The 22,019-nt window shown below is 40.0% G+C and overlaps 1 protein-coding gene across 7 annotated transcripts in view; it reads right to left on the bottom strand.

The window, feature by feature from the left end:
• Positions 1 to 8,614: 8,614 nt before the first annotated feature.
• Positions 8,615 to 22,019, bottom strand: part of SIPA1L1 (signal induced proliferation associated 1 like 1) — a 163,032-nt gene continuing 149,627 nt past the window's right edge. For 4 of the 7 annotated variants that reach the window (XM_075192210.1, XM_075192215.1, XM_075192211.1 and 1 more), the window contains 8 exons: positions 20,261 to 20,500; positions 19,655 to 19,814; positions 15,334 to 15,559; positions 13,289 to 13,435; positions 12,661 to 12,717; positions 12,220 to 12,334; positions 11,570 to 11,651; positions 8,615 to 10,657 (listed from right to left, as the gene is read on the bottom strand). In XM_075192210.1, coding sequence (XP_075048311.1) covers positions 10,514 to 10,657; positions 11,570 to 11,651; positions 12,220 to 12,334; positions 12,661 to 12,717; positions 13,289 to 13,435; positions 15,334 to 15,559; positions 19,655 to 19,814; positions 20,261 to 20,500 — 1,171 coding nt within the window. In that variant the 3' untranslated portion in view covers positions 8,615 to 10,513. The remainder of the gene's footprint in view (positions 10,658 to 11,569; positions 11,652 to 12,219; positions 12,335 to 12,660; positions 12,718 to 13,288; positions 13,436 to 15,333; positions 15,560 to 19,654; positions 19,815 to 20,260; positions 20,501 to 22,019) is intronic. The other 3 variants (XM_075192213.1, XM_075192214.1, XM_075192216.1) reach the window with 3 other exon arrangements.

Here is a 22,019-nt window from a genome sequence, read left to right as displayed (position 1 = left end):
GGAAGTCTGGTTAAAGGTATGAAGTGCGACATTTTACTGAAGCGGTCAACCACTACCCAAATAGTATTGTGGCCTGCTGAAGAAGGGAGCTCCACAATAAAATCCAGAGACAAATGTGTCCAAGGTCTTGTAGGAACAGATAATGGCTTAAGCTGACCAGAAGAGTGGTTCCTAGAGGTTTTGCTTTTAGCACAAATTTCACAGGACATAAAGTCTCGAACATCTGAAGACATGGTGGGCCACCAAACAGAACGTGAGAGATTTTCCGTTGTTTTAAAGATACCGGGATGTCCAGCATTTTTATTTTCGTGAGAACAGCCTTTCAAAGGTGAACTGGCACAAATAAGCGGTTTGCGGGTGTCTCAGAGGGAGCCAATATTTAAAATCTGCGAAGGGTTATACCCAAGTCCTGGGCTAAACCTGTGTGAATAATTGAAGGCAGTATTATTGGCAGCGGTTTCGGAACTGGTGCAAAGCTTCTGGATAAAGCATCAGCCTTTGTGTTCTTAGATCTTGGTCTATAACGGATAATAAAATGGAATTGGGTAAAAAACAATGACCAACAGACTTGCCTAGGACTCCGCCGTTTTGCAGATTCAATGTATTGGAGGTTCTTATGGCCAGTGATGACTGAGATGACATAGATGGCTCCTTCCAGCCAGTGACGCCATTCTTTAAAAGCCCATTTGATGGCTAAGAGTTCCCGATTATCAACATCATAGTTAGCTTCTGCAGCAGAGAACTTGTGGGTGAAAAAGGCGAAAGGAAACAGTGATTACCAGGATCCTTCTGAGAGAGAACAGCGTCGGCACCAATATCCGAGGCATCAACCTCCAGAATGAAAGGCAACTCAGGATTAGGATGTCTCAAGACAGGGGCGGAGATCAATGCTTTTTCTAGAGCCTCAAAGGAATTGATAGCTTCTGAGGACCAATTACCAGGAGCTGCCCCCTTTCGGGTAAAGGCAACAATGGGAGCCAACAAATCTGAAAAACCTTGAATAAATCTTCCATAATAATTGACGAAAACCTGAAACCTTTGTACAGCTTTCATCAGATTAACGGGCCGCACCCAATCCAGAATAGCTTGAACTTTACTTGGGTCAATAAAGAAACTGGTAGCGGATAATATATATCTTAGGAATGATACACTCTGAACTTCAAACTCGCATCTTTCAAGCTTGGCAAAAAGATGATGGTCCCGTAATTTATGGAGAACTTGATAAACATGGAGCCGGTGCTGAGACAAAGAGTGGGAGTATGTTAATATGCCATCCAAGTACACAACCACAAACTGATCAAGGAACTCCTAGAGAGTTCATTAATGAGATCTTGGAAGACAGCTGGTGCGTTACAAAGACCGGACGGCATAACCAAATACTCGTAGTGGCCGGAATGGGTACTGAAAGCCGTTTTCCACTCGTCTACTTCTCTGATGTGGATGAGATTGTATGCCCCGCAAAGGTCAATTTTGGTGAAGATGATAGCACCTCTAAGTTGATGAAACAGGACCAAGATGCGAGGTATTGGGTAGGTGTTTTTAATAGTAGTTTTGTTAAGGCCTCTGAAATCAATACAAGGACGTAGTCTACCATCCTTCTTGGAGACAAAGAAACAGACAGCTCCCACCAGAGATTTCGAAGGCCTAATAAAGCCTTTTTGTAAATTTTCCACAACGTACTCTTGTATGGCCTTGGTTTCAGATCCAAAGAGTGAATACAGTCTTCCTTTTGGTTATTTAGCACCTGGAATTAATTCTATGGCACAATCGAAATCCTGATGTGGAGGCAGAGTGTCAGCTGTATTTTAGAGAATACATCCCAGAATTCACGGTACTGAGGAGGAAGTGGGAGTGGTCCTCCATCTAGACCACATACTCTTGAAAGGAATCCCAGAAGATTTGGCAAATCCAATGTCCAGAAAGTTTCCAGTGGCACCTCTATCAATAAAGGCTGAGATATCAACAGAATGAGCACTATAAGTGATATGTGCGGGAACCAAAACTGAATTTTTAGAGGAGATGATCTTCAGACCTAGGTGAACCGCCTCCTTATTTCCTAGGACAACTCTTTTCCCGACTTGTTAGGGCAGGAACGAGAAAAATGTCCTTGGATGCCACAGTAAAGCCAGACCTTGGGTCCGTCTTCTGTTTTTTTCTTCTGCAAAAAGACAGTAGGTTCCTAATTGCATAGGCTCTTCAATATCCATTAATGCAGGTACAAACGCAGATGATGAACAGGAAGGTGCCTCTTTTTCTGCCTTCCTCTCTTTGATCCGTCTGTCAATTTTAATGGCGAATTGCATAAGACTCTACAGCGATGTTGGAGAAGGGTACTGTACCAAAGCGTCTTTGATCTGCTCCGACAAACCTAAGCCAAATTGACTGCGCAATGCAGGATCGTCGGGACGAAGGAAAGTGGAAGTGACCTCCAGGCTGTTGCCACGACAGCCGGGACGCCGATGGAGGAGACGAGCCGCGGGTTGCCGCAGCTCGTAACAGAGGTATTGTTCCAATAGATTGGAGCTATATATGGGAATACTTGTGCAATTATGTCCGATCTGCATCTATGGATGCGACAATGCTTGGCCTGTAGATCACAATCCATAGGACATTGCCCACGCTGCTCCACACATTAGGAACTCCCTGCCCTACCCAACCAGACACCCCCCCCCCCCAGACATCAAATTTTTCAAACAATCCCTCAAAACGCACCTTTTCACACTTGCCTGACAATTCCCCTGTCATGCTCCACCACTATCGTCTCTGTTTACTTCCCTAATCCTTTTGAATGTTATCCTCACAAGTTTGGCCCATTCTACCTCATCCTCTGTGCAATGTTTCCTTTGTTCTAGTTGAGCCTTCTTACGTAGTTGCTTTCTCTATTGTCTCTTGTATGGGCCATAGAAATAAAATGAAATGATGATGATGACAGTAGGGATGTTGTGAGTGCATTAGGGAGGCAAGGAATGACCTCCTAAAGTTGGTAAGGCGTGTGGCCAGGGACTGGTTAGAGAAGTATACTAGATTGTAAAGTCAAAACCAGACTAAAATATTTTTTTAAAACAAATGATTGTAAAAAAAAATGCCTTTTTTATTCCTTAAAATAGATGATTTTAGTTTTGCAGTCATTCTGGATCATCTTCAGATAGGGTAACTTCATACATAAGAGGACAATTTAAGCCTCTCAAAACACAAGAACATCTTTGAATTATTTCTCAGCAAATGTCAAACAAAAGCGTGAGCTCTTGTCAAGTACAGTATGTGCAGAAGGTCACAGAGGCGTATTATGGTGGCACTATGGAACATACTGTTTACAATGTTGTCAAAATGAAGCATGCCACTATCTACAAAAGGAGGTGGCACTGTTATAATTGCCTAAATCAGGATAATTAGAAAAATACTACATGGTCATGATCACTCCTACAAAAAATAAATGGAGCTACTTTAGAACTTAGGATCTGCTTTTTTAGCTTAAAATACACTTTTGCATTGCGTGCATGTGCGCCAAAAAATGCGTATCCCTGACGCTTTCCTGAGTCTGGAGAGGTGGAACAGAGGGGGGGGAAGGGGCGTGTCTAAACGTAGGCCAAGTGCAATAAGGGCATGTTCACACATAATAGAGAGGATGAGACAGCTGCATGCGGGGAGGCGTATCTGTTGCAGGTGGTCATCACCTAGAGAGGAGGCGGAACTAGCGAGTTGTATAACCAGGTGCAAAAATTTGCTTTGGGTCCTCTCCCCAAGCAAGCAAAACGTTATAGTATCTTTTTGTTCACTTCAAAATTCAAGTCCAAGAAATATAAATATATAACATGTTCCCCTTCTGTATCACACTGTGCCCATGGCCCATTTTTCACACTGTGCCCTCCATCAGTTTCCCTCCAGTGAACCACCTGTAATGAAAAACCCTATGGCACTGCTGTGTTTCAGTTCCCATAATGCTCCTGCAGATTGGATAACTTAAGTGCTTTTACTATTTGTTAAATTTAAATTCCCAGCTAGGTGCATTTTACCAACATTATAAATAAAATATTGGCTGCAGCAAGGGGTGGTGGGGAGGGGGGGAGGGGGGGAGGGGGGGAGGGGGGGAGGGGGGGAGGAGGGGGGGAGGGACTTTCCACAAGCAATATTTTATACTAGTGGGCATGATGACTTTGGTGGTCTCTTTGCCCACAAAACTGATTTGGTATAAATTTACTGCAAACAGTTTGTAGAGCTGAACTTATATGACAGAAACTCTGTTCACCATTCTTATTATGTACATACTAGTACAAACAATATACCTGGTCTATCTATGGCTAAAAAGCATAGAATCTGTACACCAAAATTTTAAGGAAGATAACTTTGAACATGCCTGATGATGCAGATACTCAATTCAAGCTTTTAGATGTTTTGGATTAATTTAAGGAAAAGGAAAATAAACTTCTGGTTTTGTGTAAACCAAGATCGCTTTTCTCATCAATAAAAAAAACAATTTGGGTGAACTATTGTAGCTCAGTGGCTGAAAGTTTTCTCATCGCAGGCGATTACTACCAAAGAATGTTACCCTAGCCAGGTAGCTACCTTTTTTTATATACTGCTGTGGAAGCAACTCCAGTCGGCTATGAAAAGAATGATCGTTCTGGAGACTGTGCACTTTACTTACCTTTTACTTGGCCTTCTTTCTTCTGTTTTCTTCTCTTTCTCTTCTGTGTTCTTCAGATTCCTCTATGCGCCGCTCCTCACTGAAAATGCTGGACGTGATGACATCACGCCTGTTCAACAGTGAGAAGGGAACAGGGAGGAGGATGCTGGGTCCCGGGCAGCACCGGATTGGTAAGTATAATTTTTTTTTTAAATGGACGCTGGCGGCCAGGGTCAGATTGGGAACTTAAAGTGGCTCTAGAAAAAATTCTGGAAGTAGCCTCATGTGGGCGGGGTCAAATCAACTGTAGGCAGGGCAAATACAAAAGGAGGCAGGATCAGTACAAAGTTGACTATGCCAACAGAGGGCTGTAAAGTGCTAGACTAGACTGCCCATTACATACCACCCTTCTCCCAACATTCCCACCCATGGGACAAACATCTTCGTGGACAGAGCCTTAAATCGGGACAGTTGGAAGGTATAACTATTGGTTCACCCTCATAATGGCTGTCTCCTCTATGCACGGGTGATTGGTACACTTTGACTAATACATAGAAAGCAGGATAAAATAAGCAACTAAATTTAGCAGTAGTAAACCAGTAACAATATATACAGTACATATTCGTCTTTATTTAATAACATGGTGCAGAAGAACTGCCAATATGGAAAAATACAATTGGCAGATTGTCCTGCTCTCTTCTACCTGTTCTTGTTGCTTTCACCACCTGTGGTTGCTGGTGTGTCTTGCTCAGATTTTTTTGTCTGGATCCTGGAATGTTGTGAGTCCTATTTGGAAAAAAAATGGGTACATGAAACTTAGAAAACTCCAACCAGCCCCAGTCTATATGGCACCCATGTTTAATAATTAGTCATCATCATCATTTATTTATATAGCGCTATTTACAATTGGGGACAAACATAATAAACTAATAAACAAATTGGGTAAAACAGACAAAGAGGTGAGGAGGCCATAGTCCTCCCTTCAGCCCCAACATTAAAATACTAGTATTCACATTTAATTATTAAACCTATTTCCCTCCCTCCAAACAGCCCCATCAATAATTTAGTAGCATTTACATTTAATAAATATACCTATATGCAACCATCACTGCCATTAAATAATTCATATTCACAAATAAGCACCCATTAATTAGCCACCAGCTACATCTCACAGACACACACACATTACCACAAGCTCCCTTGTCATCTGACACACACACTGCCTCAAGCCCGTTTGTCATATCACACACTAACATTACCACAAGCCAGTTTGTCAAAACAAACACACACAAACATTACATTACATTATACACACACTGCCACAAGCCCCATTGTCAAAAGACACACATTGCCACAAGTCCCCTTGTCATCTCTCTCACACACATCAACATCAGCTCTCTCCCTCCCTCTTATCTTTCAGCCGCGCTTCTGCTCTGCTCACAATGAGACAGCACCTGTCACACTGTGTGTGTCCCACGTGATATCCATGTCTAACCGGATAGGCTCCAAACATAGGGGAAGGGAGGGACATTTTCGCGGCCACTAGTAGCAATGTGGCTGGTCTCGAGGAAGGAGGCCAGCCACCATCGTTGTATTAAAAATAAAATAGCTGCTCATAGCCAATCCGTCCCTGCTCGCGGCAACCGGCATGGGCCCCGATGCCCTGCATCTGCTGCAACTCTGGTAGTTCTGTCCCTGACCTGGAGCAATATCCGTGCTGAAGAGGATGATCATTAGCACAGACCTCAATAGTGTAGTGACAATTTTGAAGGGAAAACCAGCATGGAGTTGCCCCCGAACAAGCTACTACCAGCCCAAGGCTATGGGCTAGTAGTGGCCCTATAAAAAGGAAACCTGCAGCATGGGGTGCCGCTGTCATAATGTCACACTGCCCTAGCCTGTGCTGTCCCTAAAAGAATCGAGTACATGAAAAATATGCACCCCCTTAGGAAAATATCAGCCCCGTGCTGAAAGCACTGGGACTGCTCCCAATACCTCTTGCATTGCAGTAAAACTTTAAGATTAAGCTAGCAGTATTTTTTTGTAGTCCCAGCAAGTTCTACCAGCCCTAGACTGAATGCTGATGCTTGTAAAACTATAACTATCAGCATACCTATTGCTATCAGAGCATTACTTGTGCTTCCGCTGGTTGTCAACACTACAAGCGTTGACAACCAGGGGAAAGAACGCAGACACCTTGATAAAGTACTGTATTTTATTTAAAAACAAAACACAAACCCCCCCACACACACATACCCTCAATATCCATGTTTTAGTTACCTAAATACAGGAGGGTCCTCTTTCTGCCAGCTATTAATCCAGTGGTGAAAAATAAAACAAAAATAATAATCAATACCTTCTAGCCTTCACCATGGCAGCAGATTAGGCAAGAGTGCGTGAGAGTCTATGACAGTTCCGCTGTTTTAGATCACTTTTACGTTAACAAAAAACTTATGAAAACTGTTAACATTCTGTCTGTGTCAAATAGACTTCTTTTTTTTTTTATAATGCTACATTTATGTACTGAATTGCTTGGGTTACAATAAGTCTGACTAAATTAAGTTATGTTTATATTTGGGAATCACTCTTAGGAAGTCTTCGGTTACTCCCTGACTGTCAGCTCTTGAACTAGATGTTAGTGGTGGCAAAACTGTGTGTGCAAGTGAGAGATATATTTTGGGAGATTTTAATCATGTTTAGACAGACCAGGTATTATTATTTTTTGAACAACAATTACATCCACATGTCAGGCATGCTTAGGTGATTCTGATTGTGACAAGCATTATTTAGAGGGGCATTAAGCTGAAACAATTAGAGAACTGCCCTTGCCCAAAAAAATAATAAAACAAGGTTTGCCCAGGTATGAGCTGCTTTGAGCAGAAGCTGGTGTCTTGTACATCATCATGTAGTGGATAGAATACCTCCCCATGGTCCAGATTTTGGAGGGACTGCCCGATACACGGACCAGAAAGGTTTTAACAGGAAAGGGGCTGGAGTTTTACCCATATTTGTCCATATGTAGGTGGAGTTTGGGCATAGCAAGGGCAGGGCTTATTTTGTCCCGCTTTTGGGATGATAAATGTTATGGGAAATGGCCCATCCTCAAAGACCACACCCTCTCGTCCTACACACAGGAGCACAGTGAACGCTCAGACCTTTGTGAGCTCAGACTATGAAACATCTATTCTCCATCTTCAACCTGCTATTCTTTCCCCTCTTTATACAGTGTTTACCTCCAGATCCACAATACTCCCCTCTCTGACCTCCCCCAATCACTGTCTCCTGCAGAACAACAATGCTTCCATTTTGGTTCCAAACTTAATCTACTCATTTCCTGCCCAAATATCACATCCCACAATTATGGTTTCTCAGCCTTACCTTCCCCACTCCCCAGCAATCATTCTCCTGCAGGGTCACTTACCAGCCCTCCTACCTCTGTATATATGTACTTCTGCTCCATTAACTAACCCTCCGCTACCGCTGAAAAAAATCGTCAAATCTAATCACTACTCAGCCTGCCACATCTGTCCACAAGCAGGAAAACAGCAAGTCCCCCACTCATGCTGCTAATCTAGCCTTCTTGCACTGCCAATCTGTGCACTGGGGTCTGAGCAATGGGTAAGGACAAGGTCACTTTTGCCAGTATTAATCAAATAGCATAAAGCAGGCCTGGCCAACTTGTGGCTCTGCAGGTGCTGTGAGACTACAAGCCTCAGCATGCTTTGCCAGCAGCCAGCCAATAGGTAGCAGGGCATACTGGGACTTGTAGTAGCACAACACCTGGAGAGCCACAGATTGGCTAGGCCTGGCATAATCATACAAATTAAATTGTGTAGATTAATTTTATAAAGAATACATTATGCCCATATGTTTTACTGCTCATCTATAGGACTTTATTTAACATAAACCTTAATCAATGTTGCTATTTTTATGAGATTTCCTTTCTCTTTATTTCAGACTTTAAGCAGGAGTGTGAATAAAAACACAGAAGACTCTTAAAACCAGCTTTATTGTCAGGATTTTACAAGTTTTCTCTGCAATCTCAGATACAATAACTTTGTTGCAAAATTCTAATAAATAGCCTGCCTCAAGCCCCTCCATTTCCATAGAAGAGAAATCAAAACAAGATTTCAGAACAATCGAGAGGTTAGCAAAAAATTCAATTTACAAGTTATACCAGGCATTATTATATAAATCTCCTTCATACAGTCATTAAAAAAACAAACAAAACAAAAGACACTCAAAACACTTTGATCGCTATTGTAAAATATCACCAGATGGCTTTGGCAGGGTAAATAGACTGCAAGCTTCTTGTCATGTGGGTGACATATAATATTTCTGTACATGCCTTTTTAGCTACTAAAAACAAAAGAGGACGCAAAAAAGCACATATTTGAACATAGCAAAGAAACATTACTCAATGTGTCACAAACATTACTAATGAAGCCTTGCAAGCGATACTTTTTCAGAGAACAAATTACATTTTCTTACAAAATATAAATCTCTCTGCCTAGATAGAATCTGGTAGCAAATATAGGGTTTGGTTTAAAAATGTTGATATTGTGGACTGTCCATTTTGAGAATATGTATGTTGCATTGTGTATAGTGGCACATAAAACTGTGGTTAATGGAGAATGAAATATATTACTGTTTTTTTGTCCTCTAACAATATATACTGCTAGCCCAAAGTCTGACTGCTATTTTTTTTTATTGTACCATAGAAACCAATATTGCCATTACCGGTTCCATAGCAACGAAACGGTCTTAAAATACAGCTTAAACCAAGCAGCACAGGCATTTGTCTGCGATTGGGAATATTTTATACAAGAATGCTGCACAGAATCCCAAAATTGTGTTTTGTGTTCTAGAAACAGCCAGAAAATTAAAAGCTCATCAAAATCTGCAAACACATTAGTGCGCCGTTAAATTTTAAAAATAAAAATACACTTTTTTCCTTTCACTATTTTAAAGCAAAGGTTGGAAAACTCGGAATAATGAAGCATGATTTAATTCACTAAGGGTCCACCAGGGACAGACATGATCATTTAACAGACTGCCGGTCAAAAGTTTGGGAAATGGAATGCTACAGAGACGACATACATATCGCAGCATCTAGTGAGTCTTCCCACACGTACTGAAACACAACGTAAGACACAAACTAGCAAACTGTGGGAGGTGTGCTATGTAGATCACAAATGTGAAAAAAGTAAGCCTTTATCATGACAGCAGCTAATCAATGTTTATGCCCCTGTATCTATATTTTATCAGTAGACTGGGGACTTATTGCTGTTTCATAAACAAAATAGCCAGGAATTATCTATACTAGTGGGGGTGAGGGAAGCAGATAATTGATAGATACATGACCGTAGTGTTCACCATACTGCAAAAGAAACACAGACAAGCAAATTCCATTGCTTACTGGATACCAAGCAACACATTATAGAAGCTGCTCCTTACAGCTTACATGTTATTACATGGCTTACATTTATTTCCTTATACAATTTTGAATTTGAAAATCATTTCAAGTGAAAGAACCTATTAAAAACAATTGCTAAATATTTTTATGGCAATAATAAGAATAATATTTTTGCTCAGGGATTATTGCCCAAAAAGTGACCATGTTTGGCAAACTTTTTGCTTTCAAAACTGTACATTTACTAATGAAATATTCACATTTCAGTTATTACATGTATTATTTTGTGTTGTCCCCGGAACGTAGGCAGTGATTAGTGATACTGTCCTCAAAACATGCAGGCAGGTGAGGAGATGGAAACTTTTGTGGCTTGTCTATCTGTACAATTGGATCCAGGAGCAGTCAAAGCCCAAAAGGTCTATGGTACACTCCTAGCTGGACAGAAGTCTTGTATTCTGGGCAGTCTATACTGTCCCCTAATGCATGTCTATAGTGTTGAACACCCATTCTGTGAACTTCTTCAACTTGGCTGAGGCACTCTGAGATTCCTCCTGCAAGCGCATGTTGTCTTCACGTAAGAGCTGCACTTCTGCTTGAAGATTTGCTTTGTCTTCCTTTTCCTACAAGAGCAAGTACAAATGAGGGTGAGGGAATCCTCTCTGCTAGATAATATCAATGCCAGAGCAGCTGTCTATCCCTTGCAAAGCTTGGTTGTGAATTTAACCTAGCGACAACAATAAGACAAAGCCTTTCTAAATCAAATATATATAGCCTACAATAACATTTAAGGTTTATCTTTAACAACATAAATATCAGAAGTATGACTGCCGAGTAAATTGTCAGAATATACACAGTTATCACTGGAATGCTGCAAAGCGTTCCAGGGACCATCCCTTTGCCTGCTCAGCAGGGAACAATCAGATGGGGATGGAGAAACCTGCCAAGAAATCTCTGGGTACTCCTACGCAGGCTGTTTGCAGGTTTCCAATTAACTGAATTAAAACCAGATGAACTGCAAACCTAGATCAGCTGGGAGAATCTTTGTTGTAGTGCAAGTCAAAGCACTTTCAGATAATATATATCAAATCCTGCGTGATAGCAAGTTCATTAATAAATCTAAAATAACTGTTCTTTCTACTTACTGACCTTTGTACTTCCGATTTGTCTGGCAAGCTGTGTATTTATCCCTTATAGAGCTTAGCTATGGCTTAGGAGGGTGGTGGTTCTCTATCTGGCATCATTTAAAGCCAAACTTGTGAGATTAGCTAGGAAGTCGTCAGAGTAGCAGACATTCTATGTACAGTCAGCAGATTGGGAGACTCATACATAGAGGGGGGGGGGGGGCTTAATCCAACTTTACTTGCTAACAGACCACCCAGTAGAGGGTCAAGTGCATTTACCTTCTTGCTTCAGTGCTTTAAACTGAAACGGAGCCCAAAACATGTAGGTTACTTTAGCAGAGGAATTTGCATTATTAAGCCTGTATAACCATAAAGTATAATGTTTAGTGAGTGTGTGCATGGTTGCTATACCTTTTTGAGGTCATACTGCAGCATTTTCAGCATGCTCTCCAGCTGTTCAACCTTTGTAGCAAGTGATGTGGGAGACTCTTTCCTGTAATAAAAAGCAGAGAATGTCCAAGAATTCCCAGGTTACTTAAATAGTGCCAAAAACATTGTCAAAAAGAACTGGCTGCTCAAAGAATCTTGTTAAGGAAATGAAGGCTCTTAGGAGTGAAAAATTCCAACATACAAGTTTGCCGTTCAGACTGATCAGAGATGAACACAGCCCAGAAATACCGGTGTATGCTCTGTATGTAATAAAAGAATGATGAGCTTATTGTTGAAAAACAGCTTGGTATGGTAAGCGACAAGTAATATTTATGGTTGTGGTCACACCATATGCATATAGTACAATCGCTTTCACTGTCCAATGCAAATTCTTACTGATTTTAAATTTGCTCTCTACAGCACCAAGGTCCAATCCTGCACCTTCCAGCAGGATTTACTCCTAATTCTATATGATTCCCATAGTACATCCTGTATGAAGGGCTAGGTTGATGACAACTTATTGAGTAGGCCACAGCCAGGTGGACCTCTTCTTTTTTTCTACTTAGGAATTTCCCCTCACTGGAACATGCAGAGGTGCTTATATGAAACCCTAACGTCTTCAGAAGTCATACCCATAGTAAGTGCTGGACTGAGAGGTGGCCTGGCCTTCTAATTGGTCACCGACTGAAGCGGAGCTCCCAGGTCTATGCTCGTCATCCGTAGAGGTAAAGAAGGAAGCTCTCTGATCTAGAGAGACATGTAAAGTCAGTCCCACAGCTTCACTTCAATTAAAGCATTTTTCAATTATACAACACAACTACATATAAATATTTACAATAAATAATGAATTGGGTAGTGTATCAAAGTCTCTTTGTTTGTACACACTACAGAATGGGTTCTTAATCTTTATTTAGGAACCAAACTAAGTAATCTCTGCAATAGTTAAATTTTCAATTCATTTAATCACTTTTCTCCTGTCAACAAATTATGCATACTGTTATTATCATCCGATTAATAAGTTAGATAAATGTACATAATTATACTACTTAACAGTTTTGTAAAAGCATAAATACCTATTTGTGAAGTGCTAGAACACAATGTGTGAAGGTCACTTCTGTGATGTAGGTCCACTGTAAGGGAAAAGCATTTATACAATTTCTAAAACAAGCCTGTGAATGTGTTCATGCCACAAGGAACAATGTTATCAGCGGTGGAACTTGCTTCTCTGAAAGAAGCTTTAATGTAACTTGGAAACATCAAGTACTACATGTAATGGACTGGACACGTATTTGTATTGTGTGGGAGGCAAAGCTCGTTCCTTCACAACAATACAAAATAGCTGTGTTCCCAGAGTGAAAGACAGCTGTCTGTGTACTGGATCAGACAACCTTGTAACTGGATAAAATCTATGTCTGTTTAACCCTTTCATTGCAGAACAATATACCAGAAATCAGCTGAAGACTTGCACAATTTATACATATTAGTACGTCAACATACAAATATCAGTGGTCCTAATCTGAGTATAAACTGTGCCTGGGGTTTACACATTGGAAATGAAACCTATCATAGGTTATTCTTTTCTTATTAGAAGGTAGATCTGGTGTTTATGGTCACAGAGCAATGGTCACTGAATGTAGTGGGGTATTGTAACCAGCTGCAACATGCATAGAAATATCACTGCTTGGTGTAGCTGGTACTTACCCTCAAATGCTTTGGCAGCATCCACCAAGTTTGACCACTCTAGATCAGAGGCAGCATCTGGTAAGGGCATGAGACCAGGGTCGGGCATGGGCTGCCTTCTTTGATCATGGATGTCAGTGAGGGAGGTGTCCGAGGCAGAGAACTCACCTAGGTAATGCAACAAAACACATGGACCATTTATGAAGCCTGACATATAATTTACATAAACTGTCAAAAGTGCAGGTTTTTAAATCCAGTGGTGCATAAGCCCCAGGAGCCAGGCAGCTATGCTAATTGCTGGTTATCAACTTTTCGCAGAAAGTTCTATAGGTTTCAATGGCTTATTCAACTCCCTGCTTCCTTAAAAAGGAAAGCCGCGTACCTAGACTTGATTGGCTAAATAATTCTGCCCACTCCTGTTTTAATCCTCATTGCACAACTCCTTCGATGGAAGCTAAATCAACCCACTGCTTCTTTTGTTTAGATAATTTTAACCCTGCATGGAGACTACATTAAACTATCTCCCCCTCTCCAGGGTACAATTCCTCACAGCCAGACTACCATGTCACTTAACAAGTATACATGTAACATAAAAGCACACAATAGCGGATAAGTGAGTCAATCAGGTTCTATTTGCAAACACATCCAAACAGTAACTCAGATCATTATAAGCACACTACTGCAAATAATTGTTGATGTTAGAGAAGGGGTTGAAGCTTGGAAAATGTTCTCTATTGTTTATTGTGTAGAGAATGCAATTTCTGAGCACTTAGTGGGAGAAAGAATAAAAGCACAGTAATCCCACCTTCCAAAAGTAATTATAAATAACTTGTTCTATTTAAAATGAGGTTTTATAAAGTGTAAGAATTACATCCATGCAAATCTGCATTTATAAATAAAAACGTACATTCACCTCAATGGGAGCACATTGTAAATGCAATGATAGGCGGTTAAGAAGCGTTTGTATCGATAAAGAGACTTATACCCCTTTCATACTGCAACCTCATCTCGGGTTTTTGCCTGGTTCGAGGCTGCAGTATGAATGACTCCAGGTAGAATTCCCGGTCGACTGACCCGGGAATGAGACCTGGGTCTTTTTGTGGGGTAATTCCCGGGTCTGACCCGGGTCGCCTCACTATGAATGGTGAGACTTGGGTTTTTCGGTCTCACCAGACAATGTTAAAGTTTGAAGAAAAAAAAAATCACAAGAGGAGCCAATCAGAGCTCCTCTTGTGATGCTGCCATGGAGATCCAGGAAGTTGAAGGTAAGAGCCTCTGCCGCCCCGGCAACATCCCGGGTTCATATACCCGGGGCGGCAGTATGAAAGCGGTATTACTTCCTGCTTGGTCAGAAACCATGTTTAAATAACACATTTGTAAACGCATATCAAATGCATCTATAACGCGTACATAAATGAATTTTTACATGCGACAAAAAACGCAGTGTATATGTAGTCTAAATGTAAGAAAAGCTGGAGAGTGAGGTAGAGTAAAAAATTGGAACAAAAAAACATCTATTTTCCATTTGCAACAATTCTGGAATACAGCACTCTGCTGTTTCAAACTGCTGCCAAGGAGAGCAGATGGCTTACTTATTTACTAGATAAAACTTTACAAAAATAAAGTTATAGTTCACTTAGATATACCTCCTGATGTATCAGTTTTCATTATTACTATTCACAACCCGTAAAACTACAGGATATTAATCCAGTATATTATTGTATTTTACTAGTAACCCCCCCCCCCCTACAACTACCTCTTCAATGGTTCATTCACCTATTGCCAGCACCTGGAGGATTTTGATATACAGTACCTCTATGTGCACAACACATAGAGGTCTGTCCTGTGTGGCGAACATTGACTACGTTGTACTGTTGACACCTGACAAGCTGTTGTGTCTGAAGATCTAACCTTCACCAGAAAAATCATCTTTTCAAAAATTATCAGGGTGTGATGATGCATAGAGGGAGGGGGTTTACAGTTAAAATATATGTTTGGCTAGACACCTCTTTTAAAAGGATATATATGAAGACAACCCATTAAATTATGTTTTCTCCATTCCTCACCATGTACTGACTTCATACCCAAAGTGTATGATGGTCTGCGCATTTGCAGTGACTTGTTCAGCGATGGGTAGGTGCTACTGAAGAGGACATCGTTGGGAAGAGCTTGGTCCAGGAGTGAAGCGCGTGCATTGATGAACACCATCTCCCGCTGACTGCTGTAGATGCTCTCATCAGAAAGTGTCCTGTGCAAAGATCGCTTGCTTGTTGGCGTTGTAGGGAAAGACGACTTGAAGAAAAAGACAAAAGAAAGAACAAAAGCTATAAAGTCTAGCGTCAACTGCTTCAATATTTTGCTTACATTGTTGTGTGTGATGAACCAGTATTCAGAATGCATCAATTCTCTGGGAGCCTGAGACATCACTAAGGCATTAGCTGCAATGTTTTCACATTTATTTTACTAGCTACCAACGTGCCAGAAATTGTTCTTATTGATTCATTATTTATTGGTGTTTCTGTTCCTCTGCCTCCTCCCAGCAACACTGCGTTGCTTCCTTAACTGTGACTGTTCGCTTCTCGGGGGTCAGGAGTCAAATTGTGATTGGTTACAATTACAACAGCTTTAGATTTTGAACCAACTTCAAAGATTTCCCATTGTCAGAGAAACCAGAGTTCTGCACTGAAGTCACTCAGCTTTCTAGCATTAATGGATGTAATATATTATGCTAGGAAATGGGCTCAGTTGATTTTTAAATGGATTTTCCATTTTCACATGATATTATTGATGCTTGTATATGCTTGTCTGCAACTTTGCATTAAATTAAATTTACAAAACTATTATATATTTAACAAGAATTTATACACAAAAACCCAAATGTACTGTATGTCCAACACAGATGTCAGTTTAGCAATGTGTTCATTAAAAGTGGACAGATAACCGTCATATTTAACAAATGTCTTTGTGAATAGTTTATTAAAATATTCTTTGTTCATCACAAATTAACGAATGTATTTCTTTCATTAAAAGTGCTTCCTTCAACATGATTATATAGACGTGGTGTGTGCTAGTTTAATAAAGTTTGCAACACTTTTAAATCTATAGGTCGATTCCTAACAATTACTCATTGATAGTTATAAAAGTAAATATTTTATCATTATGGTGTAAAATAACTAATTGACAAAACAACGTAAACTATGTCATCAATATCATGCTATAAAGCAGCAATCCCACATAGCTGCCAGACACAGGCACAATCAGTCTGCTATACAGACACAGGTTCACAGGTCTCAGCATGTCATGTGATGGAAGTGGGATGAGAAAGAGGATGTTACAGTGCAAACAGAGCTCAGAGGGGTTTCAAAGCCTCTCTGCTCACTATATCATGTGCCATGTGACTGTGGTTCACATGGTAGTTCAGAATCATAAATCATCAAGAGCTTGAAAAAACCCCAAACAACAACAAGAAAAAAACAAGATAAGTAAAACCATGAATAGCATTCTTCTTAAAGCCTGTCACAGTGATTTATGTAAAAATAAAACACTGCAGCTTTTCGTGGAATTGCTGCTTTACCATTTTCAAAAGTTTAGAAATATTTGGTGACTAATTCTGTCCTTATCAATACAGTTGCACATATCTGGTATATGAAGCTACACAGACTCAACTGTATCCAATGAAAACAGTTTAGCAGAGGTGCCTCTTATCCAAAATGTACCAACTGTCCACAATGACAAAAAAGGCATAAAAAGGCATAAGACAGTCAAAAAAAAAAAAGCAATGTGTTTAGTTTAGTAGAAGTTGCAAGGAGGCACATTCAAATAATACATTAAAGTCATCAAAACTGGAAAACTGAATTGAATGGGTGCAGTATCTCTCACAGACATTAGGATGTTATTCCCTAATGCCGTGTGTACAACAATTTTAACACAATAACACTATAAAACAAATTAATATTTCCTTTCCTTATTAAAAAGAGGTAAGCTAAGGCACCGTATTTCAACAACTATATTTTTAAAAAGACAATATTTTTTTTTTAACAAACTGCAGGTAACTGTACATTTGGGTTACATGGATTTTATGCCTGAATGTTTCATAGTTCTCTCGCGAGTTACACATTACATTCTATTCACTGTTGTTACAGAGGTATGGGGGGCCCAATGCGGAAAGCAGGAGCCCACAAAATAGCGAGCCATCTGAGGGACGTTGCCAGTCCACGAAGGGGGTTTGTTTAGGACGTAATTGATCCAACCTTCAACCACCTTCCTCCCATTCTATTCCTGTATGCTTAGTGAAGGGATTGGGACCTCAGGCAATGGAGCCCACCGGAGATTTCCTAGTATCCCATTGGGCAGGCCATCCACACTGACTGTATAGACTGCATGGGCTGGACATTTTCAGGAACTGCTTCAAAATAAACTATAAATATGAGAAAGTCAGGGAGTACCCAATAGGTACTGGGTGAAGTGTCATAAGAACCACATAGGGAGGCAGAAAGTGAATAAAAAAGGAAGACTGAAGAAATTAAGCCAGAGCTCTATTGTAACAAACAGCACTATGTTTATACAGTTCTATAGTACAATATGAAAAATGAATCATTGCATCTTGACATAACCTGATATTTTCCAATACTTTTTGGCTTTAAACACAGGAAGAACATAGTGTACTGTTGTCATGGAAACTATATGCTCTAGATGAGCCGTTATAGACTGCTCAGAGCTCTATGAGGGATTCATTTTCTTTTATTCGCGTGATTACAACTACTGGAGATGTGTTGTCAGTTTAGACCTGGACATCATCATGCACTTCACAGAAAGGTGAATAAAACAAAGGACATATTTGTTACCTTCAAGTGGGCCCTACAGAACTCATAGTTGGCACAAGAACAATCGTACTAAATATAATTGTTACAATGTAACTGTATTTTCAAAGCTGTGATCATAGCCAAGAGCTTTATGCCAAGGTTACGAGCATAAACAATAACCATTGGGATAAAAAATATCTTGAATTTCCATGTCTACAGGGTACTGACAAAAATCCTAGAGCTTGCATACATATACAGCAGGCGTCCAACTTATTAAAGACTTCACCAGACTTCCAACTGAGCCATCCCATCACAACGGTCACAGCACGGCCTTCCCTAGTGGGCTATAATTACCCACCAGCTGGAACAGCCTATTGCAACACAGTAAGAAGCTGGCGAACAAAGTGGAAAATGGATTGGTTTTAAACTCCTAGACTAAATCTCATATTAAAGGAATTAATCGTAAAGAGTAACTCTACAAACATGATGTTGCCATATTATGATGTGTAATACAACTTACTGAGATAACAGCTACCGGAAATAGGAATTTTAACCTGGAAACCCAAACACTGTTCCTGACATTTGACATATTGGATTTTCCTTAGCAACATCTGAAACTGGATTTTCAAGATTAATTCCTGGCCACTGGTGTTTCTAAGCAAGGGAAGGTCAGTTATTCATAATCTGGCAAATGCAGCGGTAGGAATGATTATATTAAATGCTTTCAGGCAGAAATCCTATGTTGAATATTAGGAGTTATTGCTGTAGTAACACTCAGCCTAATGATTTTTAATTAGACAAATTAAAATTTGGGTGGCGTTTAATGAGCCGGAATAGCTAGCTGTTTAAAGAAGATATAAATAGCAATACTAACTAGCACAATTTTAAGCTAGAGTTACAATATATTTTATAGCTTAAAATGTAAGCTCTCTTATGAGCAGAGTCCTCCATACCCTTTGTTTTCATGTCTGCATTTATTTTGTCTGGCTTGTATGTCCTGTTTTCCTTACTGTACGGCACTGCGGAGCACTGTGGCGGCTTACAAATCTACGATAATAATAATGCCCACAAATGTATAATACATCGCATTCAATAGTATAACTAGCGATTCCAATGTACTGGGCTTCAATCACCGACTTCCTATACATAGAACATGCTTTTATAATAAGGGCAGCAGGCTACTTCCATACAAATTAACCAGTAATCTTTACCAAGAAACCAAGCAGCTTGATACCTCCCAACCATGGACTGGTCATCATATGAAGACTACTAAAACTAAAGGTTACATCCAGGTCCCTGTAGGCCTTGGAGGTGATCATAAATAAAAAAAATAAAAGCAAGGTGGAGTAAGTCACGTAATATTGCTATGTATTTTTATAGACAAGTTTTTAGCTGTTTGGACTATGTTACCGATTTGAACAAGGAAGATCACCGCTCTTACTTTGGTCTTTTTGGCAAATTAAGAACACTGTGACCAGTTTTCTTGCAGCATTTATATACAATATACGATTTACACTTTGATGACATGTCAGGTCTAGCCCAAAATGCCCAGAACAACAACTGCTAAAATATAGTTTGAGTGTACCTTTAAAGGCATTTCTGATCCAGAAGGTTGGCTCTCCAGGTCAATGAGCTTCTTAAGCTCCTCTTGAACAGTAGACACCCGCTTCGGTGATGCCTGTAGGTCCCTTATTGATGCACGTAACCTGGTGGGTGGCATTTCCGCACAATCAATCTGGTGTCGTCTTTCATTAAGAGAAAACAAAAAGGTCAGGAAAGTGATACAAATGAAAATGCTTGCCAATGATGTAACAATGCTTGTATGATTTATCAGAAGAAATGAATGAAGGTATGGAAGAAAGCAGGGAAAGGAGATGGAAATCTATTTTGTTATGACACCCACAAACTCATGCATGAATACCTGTTAAAGGAAGAAACCTGGACTCAAATTTGTTTTCTGTGATGTGTGTATGTGAGCATGGCAGGTAACTTGGTAAGTAAATATCTATCATAATTGGAGACTACAAACATGCAAAAAAAACAAACAAACCCTAAAAAGCTACGTGAATCGTAGCAGCACATTTTCTACTGGCGTTCTCCAATGTCGTGTTGTATGCAAAAGCGCAGAAGAATTGTCAAGCGACTATAACATTATTTTTATGATCTAAGAGCAGAACAGAAAGGCTCTTACTTTCTTGAATCCATAAAGCCCACAGAGTTTATAGTCCCTTCAGGTTTTTTCCATCCAATCAGGTACTTGCTGGTAGCACCCTGGCGAGGGTAGAAAGTCCTAGGACCAGAAGGGGAGGAGGAGGAAGAGGAGAAAGAAGGTACGAGCTGTGGGGAAGTGGCAGAGTGAGACTCTTCTTTGGGAGAACTTCTGGCACTAGTGAAAACAATGGGACTTGCCGAGTGCCGAGAGCTCATGGTGCTGGGGGAGAATGAGAGAAAGCTAATCTTAATTGCTGGATTTCCACTCACTTTGTAAATAATCTACACCATATCCAGGGTGCGAATCATGGTTTGTCACAAATTGTGATTAAAAACGGCATCCATGTTCAAAGACTCAGCATTTTCAGAAGAAAAATGCCTTACAAAAAGGAGTTAATAACTGTGGGCACTTATATAGGTATATAGGCAAAGTTACAACTAATTTGGCAAAATCTTTTGGGGACAATTTTGAGCTCATCCAAATCTTAAATTCTGGTTTTGGTGTATTCAAAACATAAGGACCAAATTATTGTTAATGCCTGCTTGTTCTTACAGATAGGTGCCTTACTTTGATTATATGTATTATTGATATTAAGGGTGATTTAAGCCTCCTTTGAAGTTCGAGAACTCCAAATACTGAACAAGAGAGGTCATATATACACATACACACACATGCTCACAACCCAAATGCCATTTTGCTTCCTATGCTTACGGGCCATGGTACAGGACTCTGAAGTTTACCTTCTTCTATGATGAGCCACAGCCCTGCAAACAGCTGTCTTTCCAAAAGCGGAACGGGGCGTATGCACCTGTTTATCTTCCTAACGACCAAACAAGTCAAACGCACTGTGCGGCTACATTTTTCTTGTTTGCTACTCGACCTTAGTGGCTCCTTCAGCAGTTATTGTCAAGCAAAACATCTCTGAACCCTCTTTGGGTAATGTCTGCCTTAATCATGAGACCCACTAAAATTGTATAAACATACAGAAAATGTTTTGGTGTTTTCAAATATGCAAACACCTCATCCAAGCAAGAAAGTGATGTGCAAAATGTCATTTTATGGCACTGAAAGTGTGTGTGTTACTACAAGAACTCTGTACAGCCGTCAGTCTCACCCAATGAATTCACTGACTCTAGGGGTCTGGCCTAGTTATTCTGTCGCCTCCGTGACCTTGTGTCCCTTACATATTAAACTAAGGTTGAAACGATTTCTATAGATATGTGGTTTTTCTAAAAAGTGTCAGTACACACATCAACTTTTGGTAGAAGAAATGTGTATATTTTATTTTCTACATTTTGCTTCCGAGCTGTAGTGAAAAACCCTTTTATTTGATTTGATAAATGACCGAGTACAAATGCCAGCAGGTGAGACCTTAGCTGCTGTGCAGAGCTCAACTCGAGAAACCTATTTAAATTGCAGTAATCCCAAAACTATATACACCGAGAACATTTTTTTTTATATAAAACTTTTTTGTTTATAGAACACTACCCCATATTTAAATATAAATAAAATAAACTGCCTTCATTATTATTTAATGTACTTTTAAACACATTCTAAAAAGTACAAACTATGCCGAGTATACTGTTTCATTAACATTAGTTTTGGTACATCATTGATTGGATTACAAACATTTGTTTTTTATAACATTTAATGGTTGCATTGCTGTGTATGGATCATAGGCATCCACACAGCGCAAAAACCTCTCCGTAAAGGATAGTTTGAATTCTTTTAAGCAACT

The sequence above is a fragment of the Mixophyes fleayi genome, chromosome 12 (assembly GCF_038048845.1).
Source record: "Mixophyes fleayi isolate aMixFle1 chromosome 12, aMixFle1.hap1, whole genome shotgun sequence".
NCBI classification, from domain to species: Eukaryota; Metazoa; Chordata; class Amphibia; order Anura; family Limnodynastidae; genus Mixophyes; species Mixophyes fleayi.
Note: the sequence above shows the minus strand (reverse complement) of the source record. Positions and strands in the feature narration are given on the sequence as shown.